Source organism: Spodoptera frugiperda, chromosome 6 (genome assembly GCF_023101765.2).
Source record: "Spodoptera frugiperda isolate SF20-4 chromosome 6, AGI-APGP_CSIRO_Sfru_2.0, whole genome shotgun sequence".
NCBI lineage: Eukaryota > Metazoa > Arthropoda > Insecta > Lepidoptera > Noctuidae > Spodoptera > Spodoptera frugiperda.
In genome coordinates, this window is record NC_064217.1 from 4,686,644 (window position 1) to 4,699,543 (window position 12,900).

General features: G+C 33.7%; 1 protein-coding gene across 1 annotated transcript; it reads right to left on the bottom strand.

Annotated features, from left to right (window-relative positions):
* Window positions 1-1,290: 1,290 nt before the first annotated feature.
* Window positions 1,291-3,689, bottom strand: LOC118267756 (G-protein coupled receptor moody-like). Its single transcript, XM_035581931.2, has 3 exons — window positions 3,473-3,689; window positions 2,657-2,895; window positions 1,291-2,556 (listed from the first exon to the last, which is right to left on the bottom strand). Exons 1-3 carry the CDS (start codon window positions 3,665-3,667, stop codon window positions 1,818-1,820), a joined length of 1,173 nt encoding a protein of 390 aa, XP_035437824.2. The 5' UTR covers window positions 3,668-3,689; the 3' UTR covers window positions 1,291-1,817.
* Window positions 3,690-12,900: the final 9,211 nt, after the last annotated feature.

Below are 12,900 nucleotides of genomic sequence, written 5' to 3' on the forward strand. Positions count from 1 at the left end.
CATCTAATTTTATCGATAAAAGTCGGGGGTCGAAGGGGTCCAATCCCCTCCCCCTAAAAGTTATGGCTATTTTAAAAATTTTTTTTTCTTTTTTTGATATCAAAGGTTGTATGCGTCGCAGAAACAAAAAAAAACGACAAACGGTAGCTAATAACCTTGGCTAACTAATTCATTACTTTTTTCATATGTTCGATAATGTTTTGGTGAGAAAAAAATCATTTGTGAATTATTTTTACCGAAAAACTCACTATTTTTCAATATTTTCAATTAGGGGTTCAACCCCCCATATTATTTTTTTTGTCGATAAAATTAGATGTAGTACTCAGCCTTAACGGGTTAGAAGTTCCAACCCTATCACATTGTATATATTATATTATTCTTTTACCGTGTGAGCTTTACCTAGCATTTGAACATCTCCAAGGCTGGTGATGATGATGATAATAAGGAATAATACTTACGTACATAATAGGGTAGATGACTATTTTTTGTTTTAATGTCCGTTTTGTAAATTATTTTAAAATATTAGACACCTATTTTTATCTGATTGAATGTATTTGCTTCCTAATATACTCCTAATTATTGATTCGTTTTATCTAAGTATTGTTATCTTGTATGATAAAATAAAAAATACGAGTCTAATATTTTTTTCATTACCTAACTGACGGACTAAATAGATTTTTAAATTTTCATACTCTGTGACCACCCCTATTATTTCAACCTCTCAAAAAAATAATTACAGCTTTTTTGTTAAAATTAGCCTAGGCACCTAAACAACACGAGTTGTTAAAAAGAAGTGGTGAATCTGGAGTAAAGTGGCGTAGCGTCAGAATGGCGTAGTGTCGTAGTGGCGTACCGCGTAGTAGCACCGCGCGTAGTGGGTAAATGAACATTACAGTCCGCCATTGTCTCCGTAGAACACTAATGAACAACTAACGAACTGAGACAGGCACTTTGCGACGCCTTTCTGCTGGTCTTAACAACCGTGCACAATAAATGTCTACCACAAAAATTTTGATACTGTTTTAAATGTACGCCTACGATTCTGTTGTTACATTTTTAAATGTGTTATTGTAATCATATTTATAATTCATATGTAAATAAAGTGTATTTTTCGCTATTTGTATAATTATATAATAAAACTTGGATTGAATTTTATTTTAATTTGTTTTAGTCCAAGTTCACATAAGTTCACGTAACCGTAACGTAACATATGCGACTAAACAAGGGGAGTTGCTTAATATACCAGTTCTGCGTATCTCTAGAAATGCATTAATATTACTTAATGTTATTACACTCCGTATGTAAGTATTTACTATTATAATAACCTAAAAAGTTATTAAGGTCTAAGATATTATTAGGTCTAAATCAAAAATAAATTACTATTATAAAATGTGTATTTGGTGCTATAAATACAAATTCTGAGTAGGAAAATACAAAATTAAATTTGAAATATTAATATATATTCGAAGATATAATATATATACTACCTATGTTATATTATTTATAGTAAAACTAATTGTATAAATGGTGGCCACCTAGACAAAGGTCCGTCTGTCGTCTTTATATGTATATGTATAATGGTGGAGACTGTTCACATGTGTTCTCTCTATGTCGAAGAGGTTGAGCTGCATCTATACATCCTTCTTGGTTTTGTACACAAACACATAAATCTACTATAGTATGCATGAAAAAATACACCACTATACCAATTCATATTTGGTCTTCTGAGGTTTGTAGACGTACGACATACGACTGTTGCCGAACAGTGACGAAAACTTTAATGCGCATTATCACTATTGGTATACTACATATACTTTCTAATTTAGATTTCTTCGAAGTTTAATTATTACTGTTCTGAAAAGTTTAATATATGCCTGTCGATACTCGGTGGACATAAACACATAGATAATAGGATTTATACAATAATCTGAAAAACTAATCATTTGTAACATCATCATTGTCAAAGGATATTTGGGTTTATCCAATATAAGGAGCCTGCCTATCATTGCAGGTAATTGAACGAAACTGAAAGCTATAATAATAGCCATTATCATGGGTAAAAGTCTTTTGTCTCTTTTTGTTGGGCCTTTTAGTCGCCTTTTAGTTGCTTGGAAGATTTCTTCAACAGTATTTCTTCCTTTGGGAGTATTTGCTTCGTTGCTGGGTGGGACCGCACTGTTGTTACTTGTGTTGTCCCCTTGACAAGAAGAGTCGCTATTGAGAATTGGTCTTGAAGTGCTTCTAGTACCATTTAAATTGTGCGTCACGTTATTTGAAGGACACGAAGTCAAATTTTTATTTTGCGTTTTCCTTTTTATTTTCGTCACTGCCCACCAAATTTTGATGTAACACAAGATCATAATGGTAATAGGTAGTACATAGCCGAAACATAAATAAAGTATTCCCCCATACTTTTCATATATGACGGTACAGAATCCTTGGTTGGAATCTAAACCAAAGCTGCCCAGTCCTACAAAATAATATGGCGTATATATGGTTAAGGCAGTTACCCAGATCAGCAGTAATATTATTGATACGTTTCTTCTATTATAAATCCTGAAAATATTACGACGATGGTTAAATTGGGAGTCTTTTGGTGAAAGATGAGTTACTTTTTATAATAAAATCAATATTACTTTAACTAAGTACTACTTACTTGATATAGGAGAATGGAAAGCACACCAATATGAATCTGGTGACAGAGATGGCTAAGATACTTAGGATAGAGCAGATAGCCAACGTGAATCTGATGTACGCATACGCGATGCACATTGCTTTTCCATATGTCCAATGGTTCTTAGCAAAAGCCGACGCTGATAGCGGCAAGATTATAATGCAAGTCAGCAGGTTACTTATGTGAAGATTTATTATGAACACAGCTGTTACGTTCCTTACCTAGAAAAATAACTTCTTATATAACGACAAATAACAATTGATACCGTAAAACAACGCAAGTGTTGTTTCACGGCAATTATTTGTGAGTCGTGGTATCATACTCAAATTGAGTCACACTTCTTCCATTCGTGGTGAAGTATGGTTATCCCAAGTAAAAAAAAGAAATAAATAATCTTTATTCAGAACTGTAAATGGACACAAATATGCAAAAATATTCTTTAAAATGAAAAGTCGTCCATATTTCCTGTGTTCTTTTTCTTTTAAAATTGACAACCAATTTCATATTTAAAAGATATGCCCGTTACCGCCAAGATGAGAATCGCTGTAAAGTATTTCTAATTAAGATAATTACTAGCTACTAGCGGTTTCACCCGCTCTGCTTGGCTCCATTTGGCCGTTGCGTGATGATTTATAGCCTATAACCTTCCTCGATAAATGCGCTATCCTACACAAAAAGAATTAATCAAATCGGACCAGTAGTTACTGAGATTAGCGCGTTTAAACAAACAAGCCAACAAACAAACAAACAAACAAACTCTTCAGCTTTATAATATTAGTATAGATAGATAAGACTTACTTTTTTATCACAAGCAAGAGCTACAATGGTAATGACGTTGCCAGGAATGCCGAGTATTATGAAAATGACACACAATGCGAGAGAGAAAGACAGGTGTGATTCCGCATGGCAGTGGAACAATTGTATGGCTCCAAGCTCTTCATCAGACACACTTGAGAGGATCAGATGTGAGTTGTTATAGAAACACTTCGCCATCTTGCTTGTTACACACTTAGATAATATATTTTATAGGTTTTATTCCAGTACACAAATATTTCTCTATATTATAATCTATTTAGTCCAATCACGGTCCGATTATAACTGATAATATTATTAGTGCTTGTTGGCAATTTTTCGTTGTTTGCATTAATATAGATTAATTAGGGAATAAAGTATTTCCTTATTTAATACAGAGGGAAGGATAGTTATTATTTTAATTATTCGTTACTATTTATATTTTTGTACCTAATCGATGTTATTACTGCGTAGTTCTACTTTTGTTATTTCACAAATGTAAATTTTCGATGCATTCTAGTAGGTATTTCTGTGTGGCATCAACAGTATGCTTCAACTTAAACCTAAATGTGTTTAGACTACGTTTGCCTCCACAACCCACAATATACATTCCTTGACGGTCATCGGTACTCCGATGAGGACTTAACTATTTATTCTAGAGAAGGTGGATTGTTCACTTCCAATTGCTTATTGCTAACCGAAGACTGAAAAAACTTCTTAATAAAAAAATAAGTAAAAACATCAATATTGATCTGTTCTGCAGATGAAACGCACATGTAATGACAATGGTTAGTTGTAATGTTAAAGTCAGCTTATAATTTTATGTGCATTTTTTTTGTACAAATTGTTTAATAGATAGTTACTGCGTCACACAGTTTTATAATAATGTTTTTATTGCCGTGCATTGTATTGTAACTGAAATCTCTATAAATATTTTGCAAACTTCTATCTGTTACGGGAACACGTTAACTGCCTTTTAAGGAAAATGTGTGACGTTCCAAATATTTAGTAGAATAATGAATTTTACACGAATATTGCAGTTCAATTGCGTAGTTTGGAGCGGAAAATCCCATTTGTATGTACGCGATCCTAATGGGTTTGTAGTTGGTAGCCGTTGATAGATTTATTCAGGAGAGTAAAAAGAAAGCAGATTGCGAAGCTGGGGAGGTCCATTCGGATGTATTCGACCGACTCTCGGATTACTGCAGCGGTGTAACACGGCCACTCTCGTTGGTGACAAATGATTTGTTACATTTTGTGCAAAGTGCACATTTTGGAAATGGCTACACCATATTTTAAGTGTGAGATGAGCCATGCTTCGGTACGAATGGATCAGCTTGACAGAAAACCGACGTGAAACAACGCTTGCGTTGTGTGAGTGAGGTTATCGGCAATCCAATTATCCCCTTCCCAATCATCTTAATCCGTGATTCTCCAACAACACTTAAATTCCTAACTCACAAAATGCTGGCAACGCACTTGTAACGCCACTGGTGTTTTGGGTGTCCATTGGCGGCGGCTATTTACCGGCTAATACAATAAATTGGATAATGTTATTTTATGAAGAGGAGTGCTGAACAAAAATAAGACTGAAAAGTTAGTAAGCCAATAAAATACCATCAGGTATTAAGTATTACAATATATGAACATAGAAAAATGAATCAAATTACAGTATATAATTGGGTTAATTTTAGCACATGGTCAAGTTTAAAGGCTAAACTCAATATTAAGGGTGTTAATGGTTGTTTGGATACGCGGTTATAATAAACCAGATTAAACCGGCTAGCTTAATGTTTTTAATTACGGTATCTGACCTTTTCATGTGTTAAAATACCCTTGTAGGACAGAGTAAATGTGATTATTTTGTAAAATGACACAACATGTGGTCGTTCCAGGATAATTTGTTTAGATTTGACAATAATTGTATTGCTTTGTTCGACTTTAGTAAGTGTGCGTGCTGATCTGGGCTTTTGTGTTGATTGTTGTCGATTCCCGGTTTGAGGAAATATTATTGTTTATAGATTTTCTGAAATCACAATAATACCTAGGCGTCTGGAATTAAGCCTGGTGTTTTGCAGTACGTTGTCCTCCTATAACATAGGTATGTAAACCTCTGATATTTATACTAAACTATTTTATTATAAACTAGCGGTCCACCTCAACTTCACCTGGGTTTGATTTCTCGAATTTCTCTGTTTTTACAATTCTTCTTTAATAAGAACTTTTGTGAATGATTAAATTCTTAAACATTTATCGTTTCAATTTATTTGCCCAGATCATGAGATTTAGAAGACACATACATTATATTTCACAGACACAAAATATGTCAATCTACCGGAACCTAAGGTATAAAAATATTTCCGTCTACAAACATGAAGGAAGGTATTATGTGGGAATATCATTAGGGTCAAATAGCGTCATTGAAACATAAAGATACCTTCGGGGTTCGGTAAGGGTTTTCCTCTAACATTTTCTTAGGCTCGCCTTCTGTTACATGAAACTGATAGTAAGTGGCGAAATCCGGGTCTCCTCTGTGTTTAGGCAATAAACGACCTCTGTGCGCCTTTGGGGAATGTGTATATTAAGTGAAAAGTTATTTTTTTTATGTCTTTAAGTCATTGACAGCTGATATAAGAATGTTGAAGGCAAATCTTAGTATCAATGGGGTGTTTAATGTTACTTTTTTATTTGTTTTCATTGATGTCTAGATTCGGTCTTAGATATAGTGCAAACGTCGAAGCTGCGAAAAACTGCAAGGGTAACTGGCACTCCAGCTCGAAGCAGGAATTGGAAAAAGGTGGTTTTAAGTTAGTAGGAGTCGGAAACTCCCTTTCACCTCACCCAGGGCTAGAAGACGACTGAATATATATTTTCTTCTTAAAATAGATAAAGTGCAAGTCAAATCCATTATGCGTACAAACCACATTACGCAAGGATTTGCGTTACCTATTCCCATTCCCAATCTAATTCCATTTTAGGTATCCACCTAAAATGGATTTTATTGAAATGTGTAATGACGGTTATGGTATATGCTGTATATGGTAAACGTACTAAATAAGTTGATACATTATGTTCATCGCCACAAATATAATGTACTACATATTAATTAACTGACAGGTTAATGACATAGGTATGAAAGTTGAAAATTCCCACATTTATTATTATTATTGTACAGGTAATTAATTTACTGTTAACTACTATGACCATTTTCCTATAAAACCATTGTGTGACAAATAAAAACATACCAGTTTCTACTGGTAATTACCATTTAAAATATCTTTGTTTTGTAATATCTATTACTGTAATAAATGTCTCTTAATAGTTGAACTATAGCAAAAACTTCCTTATAATTGCGGTGTATAAAATGTGATAGTAAACTATTTGTAAAGTTGAGTACTATCTACCTAGGTTTAAGGTTTTAGGTTAGTAGGAGTCTGAAACTCCCTTTCACCTGACCAAGGGCGGAAGGAGATGTCTGAAAGTATATTTTGTTCTTAAAATAGATAAAGTGCAAGTCAAATCTATTATGCGTACATCCCACATTACGCAAGGATTTGCGTTACTCATTCCCATTCCCAATCTAATCCCATTTTAGGTGGGTACCTAAAATGGGATTTATTAAAATGTGTAATGACGGTTATGGTATTTGCTGTTTATGGCAATTAAGTTGATACATTATGTTCATCGAAACAAATATAATGTATTACATATTAATTAACTGACAGGTTAATGACATAGGTATGAAAGTTGAAAATTCCCACATTTATTATTATTATTGTACAGGTAATTAATTTACTGTTAACTACTATGACCATTTTCCTATAAAAACCTTTATGTGACAAATATAAAAATACCGGTTTCGACTAGTAATTCTATTTAAAATATCTTTGTTCTGTAATATCTATTACTGTAATAAATGTCTCTTAATACATAGTTAAACTATAGCAAAAACTTCCTTATAATTGCGGTGTATAAAATGTGATAGTATACTATTTGTAAAGTTGAGCGCTATCTATCTAGTGCCCAAGTTTAACTCGAAGTTTTATTGTTGGTTCTTTGTTATTATTGGTTGCATGAGTCATTGAAAAAATGTAGGAACTAATGGATTTTATGAATTTTGCCTTTCAATGTTCTTAATACTTAGTGTGGATTTATGAATGAGATGGCCAGGATGTGAATGACCTGCGTTAATGTAATAAATGATTAATTATTTATTTATATATTAATGTGAATAAATAAGGATGTATTTTGTAATTGAACCAACGAAACAATGTGATTAAGAAATGTATTGTGATTGAAAAACAGTAGCCTATGGAGTTTCTTACTCATTCTTCTCTAAAGGAATCTATACTTTGGAACGAGCAAATAGCTTCATTAAATAATTGATCGACATACTGATACTTTTTTTTTTATTTGACGTTCAAGTGTCTTCCTAATTGAATAATTATTTTGACTTTGACTTTGTAATTAAGGGTTGTACTCGTACTAAGAACCACTATAATGTTAATACGACTAGGGTGGGACGTTTATATGACGTAATAGTTCAGGGATTTGTAATTATATTGGACTTGGGTAATATACTTATTTACTATAACCTGGTAAGATTTTTAAAGCTTTTGATTAGGTGTAACGACTATTATAGATGTTTGTATGACCACCACGACAGACGTTTAAAGTGTGATTATCATTAGTAATCCGTGTACAAAATAGGACGAATCAGAACCGTATTTTCGTCACCTCTTTGGCGAAAATGTATCTAATGTACCCACCATAATGGGAATGTATCTGGAAAATACATTGTATACTTAGATATTAGGTGCAGTACTAGCAGAACTGAAAGCTAGCATCGTACGGAACCAGTTAGCGGCTCTTTAACAGACTGTACGTCTGTTTGTCGAAGGTACAGTCCCTAATCGGACCTCCTTTTATAATTTTCAACCTTATCATTTTGCAATAAAGTTGAAATTGTATTAAGATTGCTCTAGTATCGCTGTCTGAGGAGATTACCTTATGGTCATTGGTTATAGCTCTTAGTCAAATTAAATGATTAGCTGTATGCAGACTTTCTGGTATTTTTCGTTGAAATACATTGATCCTTTAAATGAAGATTAGGCTAGGCTGATTATTTGTGAAAATTAAATTTGAACATTTATGTTTCTTAATATTTTAGGTTTCATGAATGTGATTTTGTATACTACAAATACTTGTGATAGGTATTTGGGTAAATGCAACGCTTAGGAATTGGAATTGAACTTAACCTAACCGAGGTTGACAAAACTATGTAGTTTTTGAATCATCAACACTTATTTCCATTGGCATACAAGATAATCTCGAAATTAAGAAAAACATTTCGTTAGCTCTCATTTCTAAAATTGGATGATTAAAATTCCGAACACAGATGAATAGTAGAGTATCCAAGGAAGCTTAGGGATTTCCACTCAGCGAAGATGCTGAGACGAGATCATCTTTCTGATTCAAGTATTAATTAAACAGTTAATCATGCCTATTAATGCCTTGTTTGTATTATTAAACAATCAGAGCACTCTTATATGTATATGTACATAGACATATGTGGTTATATTTAAGGAAAAGTGGATAACATATTGTTGGTATTTCTATTGTTTATGTGGTTTATATATGTACATGCGTATTTACGTAGTTTTACATTTTGTAAGTACTTATTATGAAATATAATGTATCATACATTGATTAATGGAAATGAAATAATAATGAACTCAATATTTCCATAGTGACGCACTCTTATGTTACTTAATTAATTAGCTATTTCTCAATATTTATTTATGGTGATAACTGACACAGATTGAATTTATTTTTAACCAACTTCATTGTTTAGACTTGTTTGCTTCAAACAAAAAGGAAAAAGATATTTCAGTCACATTTTGCTTCGTTCAATCCCATCCACATTGCAAATATATCATAGTCACGCATTGTAAATAAATAATATATCAAAAGGGCACATATTTACTGGAGTCAGTTATCACATCTCAAACGGAATCCCGTTCCGGGATTGTGAGTAAACCCAACGGATTTCCTTATCGCGTATTGGCGAAAATTTATAGAGTGTGAAAATTCTGTGTCTCGACGGATCGGTGTGAAATGACAAACGTGACTCGAATAAAAGGTAAAGCGGGTTCACACTAGCCGAGAGGACATTTTAAATGAGTGTTGTTGTGTGGCCAGAATTGTATGCATGACGCGGCTGAGCATCATGATATATTATGTATTGAATTTCTTCGAGTGTTGCGGTTTATTTACATTGGTGTTTCATTCTCGTTCCTGTTCGCTTTCGATTTGGTAACGTCTTTATTTGGTAAATAAGGAATGAGGTCGTGGTTTGTAAGTACAGACTGATGTGTGACTGTTACTCATTTGCTCTCGTTGAAGCTAATTTTGGAAGTATAATTATTTTATTTATATCAGTAGCATTAACGTTGTTAAAACCCTTATCTCCTTAACACAATCACAATTTGCTTTAAAACATGATATTCTAGCTATCCTATCTAGAACTGACCCAATAATACAAAGCCGTTCAGTCGATCGGTTGTCCCTAAGCAAATATAAACTTGGATGACAAATCCTACGTGCTTGAAGTCTCGCCTACACGTGCAGAAAATGGTTGCCGTTTTACATTTTCCTGAAATTGTCAAGTAATGCAGTCAATGAAGTTATTGGGGGATTGTCTAAAGTTTAAGGGTTATGTTATTTTGAACTATAGGGTCGTTAGGGATTTTTGGATTTTTATATTTAAACATATTTTTCCAATGTAGTTATTATTTAATTATTTGGGATTACATAGTTATGGGGGCATGTTGCTTGTTATACAACAAGGTCCACGTTGTAATGTTTTTTTAATTAAATAAGGTTAATGTAGAGCAAACAGTTTTCCGGCAAAGGTAATTTTTACGGAACATTACTTACCAACAAAATCCAACCCAAAATAATCTTAAGAAAACCTACACAAAAATTAAAAAGCCAAGGTCAGATCGAAAAGTGAAAAAGAAACAAATGACGAAATAAATCAGCGAGGCATTCCCTGGGTCGGACACGAGAGTTCGAAGCGAGGCTTTGGAAGCATTCGATTTAACGGAACATTTACCACTGTGGAACATTCAAGACAGAGTGCAAACATCACCCTGACACAAAGTAGCGAAGAAGTGAATATATCCTCTATTCACATTACTGTAGCCATTATGTGCGGTTATAAAAGGGTCTAAGGGTGTGGTGAACCTAACATGTCCCGCGGGAACATTATTTATGCCCCCGGAACGGGACAGTTCCAAGGTCCCAAGATGTTCGACCTAAAATATGGGCAACGCCGCCCAACTTCCGAAGAATAATGAGTGACCCAAATTGCGTGCTTTTGACAACTAATGCCACATAAAAATGTTTGCAACATTTTTGTTCTAGTTGTTTGTTTTAAAGATGATATAAAGATTTGTTTAGTTAATCTCGCATCTTTCGCACGTTCGCATTGGAGATGCGGTTGGACCAATTTACAGCCTTAACGATTTTCTGTTTTTCACTACTATAAATGATTAATTAATTGTTGTTGTTTGGATATTTCATACTATACATATAGAGTCGTACTGGTTTAATGTCTCTGAAATATATCGTCATCAGATTTCAGGCATAACAACAAATTTTCCAACAATAGTTCTCCGCCTCTCCCTTCCGTATTGTATGAATGACAAACAAAAATAAAATTCCGTTCCTTACTACACAAGATTATCCAAATATAACCAAAACATGACGTTGATATCGCAGAAAATAACGAATTTTGAAGCATGAAATGTGACACGAGGTAGGTACATTATACTTTCACATGTACTTAAGGCTTATGTGAGATTTGATGTATGAAAATGTGTTACCGTTGAATGTGATAAGGAAAAGTAGGTTCTGCTACAAAACAGAATTTGTTTGCTACATGTTATATGTATACAAAATGTTTTGTATGCTAATGTAATCGTGGTTAGAAACCGTTTTCTAAATATAATTTCTACGTTATGTACTTATTTGTTCCCTTATCATCATAATATCAGCCACAAGACGTCCACTGCTGAACATAGACCTCCCCCAATGACCTTGATCAAGTCGTCTGTCCACCTTGTGGGTGGACGTTCTACGCTGCGCTTGCCGGTATGCGGCCTCCACTCGAAAACCTTTGTTCCTACAAAGAACTGCTGCACCTTATCATATGTTTTCTCCCTTTCTACTTTTAGCCACTCATGTTTAAGATATTCGTATATTTACAGGATAAATCTTGATGGTTTACTACTACATAAAGCATCGTGTCCGATAGCAAGGCTACTTCTATAGTAAGCTTTAAAAATAGAACACAATTTTGCAATTCCATTTTAAAATTGGTGTACGGAATATTGTAACAAATAAAGAAATTATATAAAATGTGTACGAAATTAATTACCTAATTAGGTAAAAGTCTATGGAGACTTGGTCCTTTTAAAAGTACATTATTTAATAAGAATTTTCGTTTATGAGTGACATTAATTTTAGGAGTGAGAGTGACGGATCCCTTTTCCAAATTACCTTCCTCCTTTTGACTGCCATGAATGTTTTCAACGTTTTTCAAATTCCTCTGAGGTTTTGTTATTTGTATGGCAATTTGTTTACTTTTTCTTGTTGATCTTTACATAAAAGAATATTATTTTGTGAATAGATTATTATTTTTTGTGTTTGTTATCATAAGAAATAGTTTTTGGGTAACGTATGACAAATCTGCTTGAATCCATTTGCGAAATCAAATTTATCAGGCATGACTAAGCGGTTATAATCTGCAGAGCCGTGCTTTGCACGCTAGACCGGCAAAATCTGAGGGCAAAACAGATCAAATGCGATAGTGGCGTCGCTTTTGAGTAATTAGTGGAGCAAATCAGCCATTTCAATCGGATGGACGACGAAAGTTTGGCTTGGTGCGGACGAAATGCGGCCAATTGTGGAATGCTCGGTTTATTTAGCAAGCTGATTGAATGGAACCAACAATACACCGCACATTACAAGCTTATGTTTATTTTGTACATTTTTAATTAGTGGATATTGAAGCTAACAAAATATCTGATTACAGTAACTTTCACTTATATAGAGTCTATTCTTCATAAACACTCCGTATTGAATACCCAGAAACTTTTATCTTGGGGCTGACAAAACTTTACCACTTAACCACTCTAGCACTACTTTTACGCAATAGGCTTAAGAAAAAAGGGTATCTTAGTGATTTTGCTACCAAAATCCGTTGTTAGGCACGTCTTAATACAAAAAATAGGTCGGATAAGGTATCCGTGGTATAGCCCTGGTACGTGACGTAATTTCTTTCAGTTAATTCCTAGGCTGGTACGGAATATGAATTAGTTCAGGAAAGTATTATATTACACACTTACTTATTACTTTTATCTTTTCCG

Excerpts from the sequence above, each read along its gene's own strand:
- LOC118267756 (XM_035581931.2), bottom strand. The coding sequence starts at position 3,667 with ATGGCGAAGTGTTTCTATAACAACTCACATCTGATCCTCTCAAGTGTG. Across the intron at positions 2,896-3,472 it reads CTCTTGCTTGTGATAAAAAA|GTAAGGAACGTAACAGCTGT; the intron begins GTAAGTCTTATC and ends TTATTTTTCTAG. Across the intron at positions 2,557-2,656 it reads TTTCCATTCTCCTATATCAA|GATTTATAATAGAAGAAACG; the intron begins GTAAGTAGTACT and ends TAATATTTTCAG.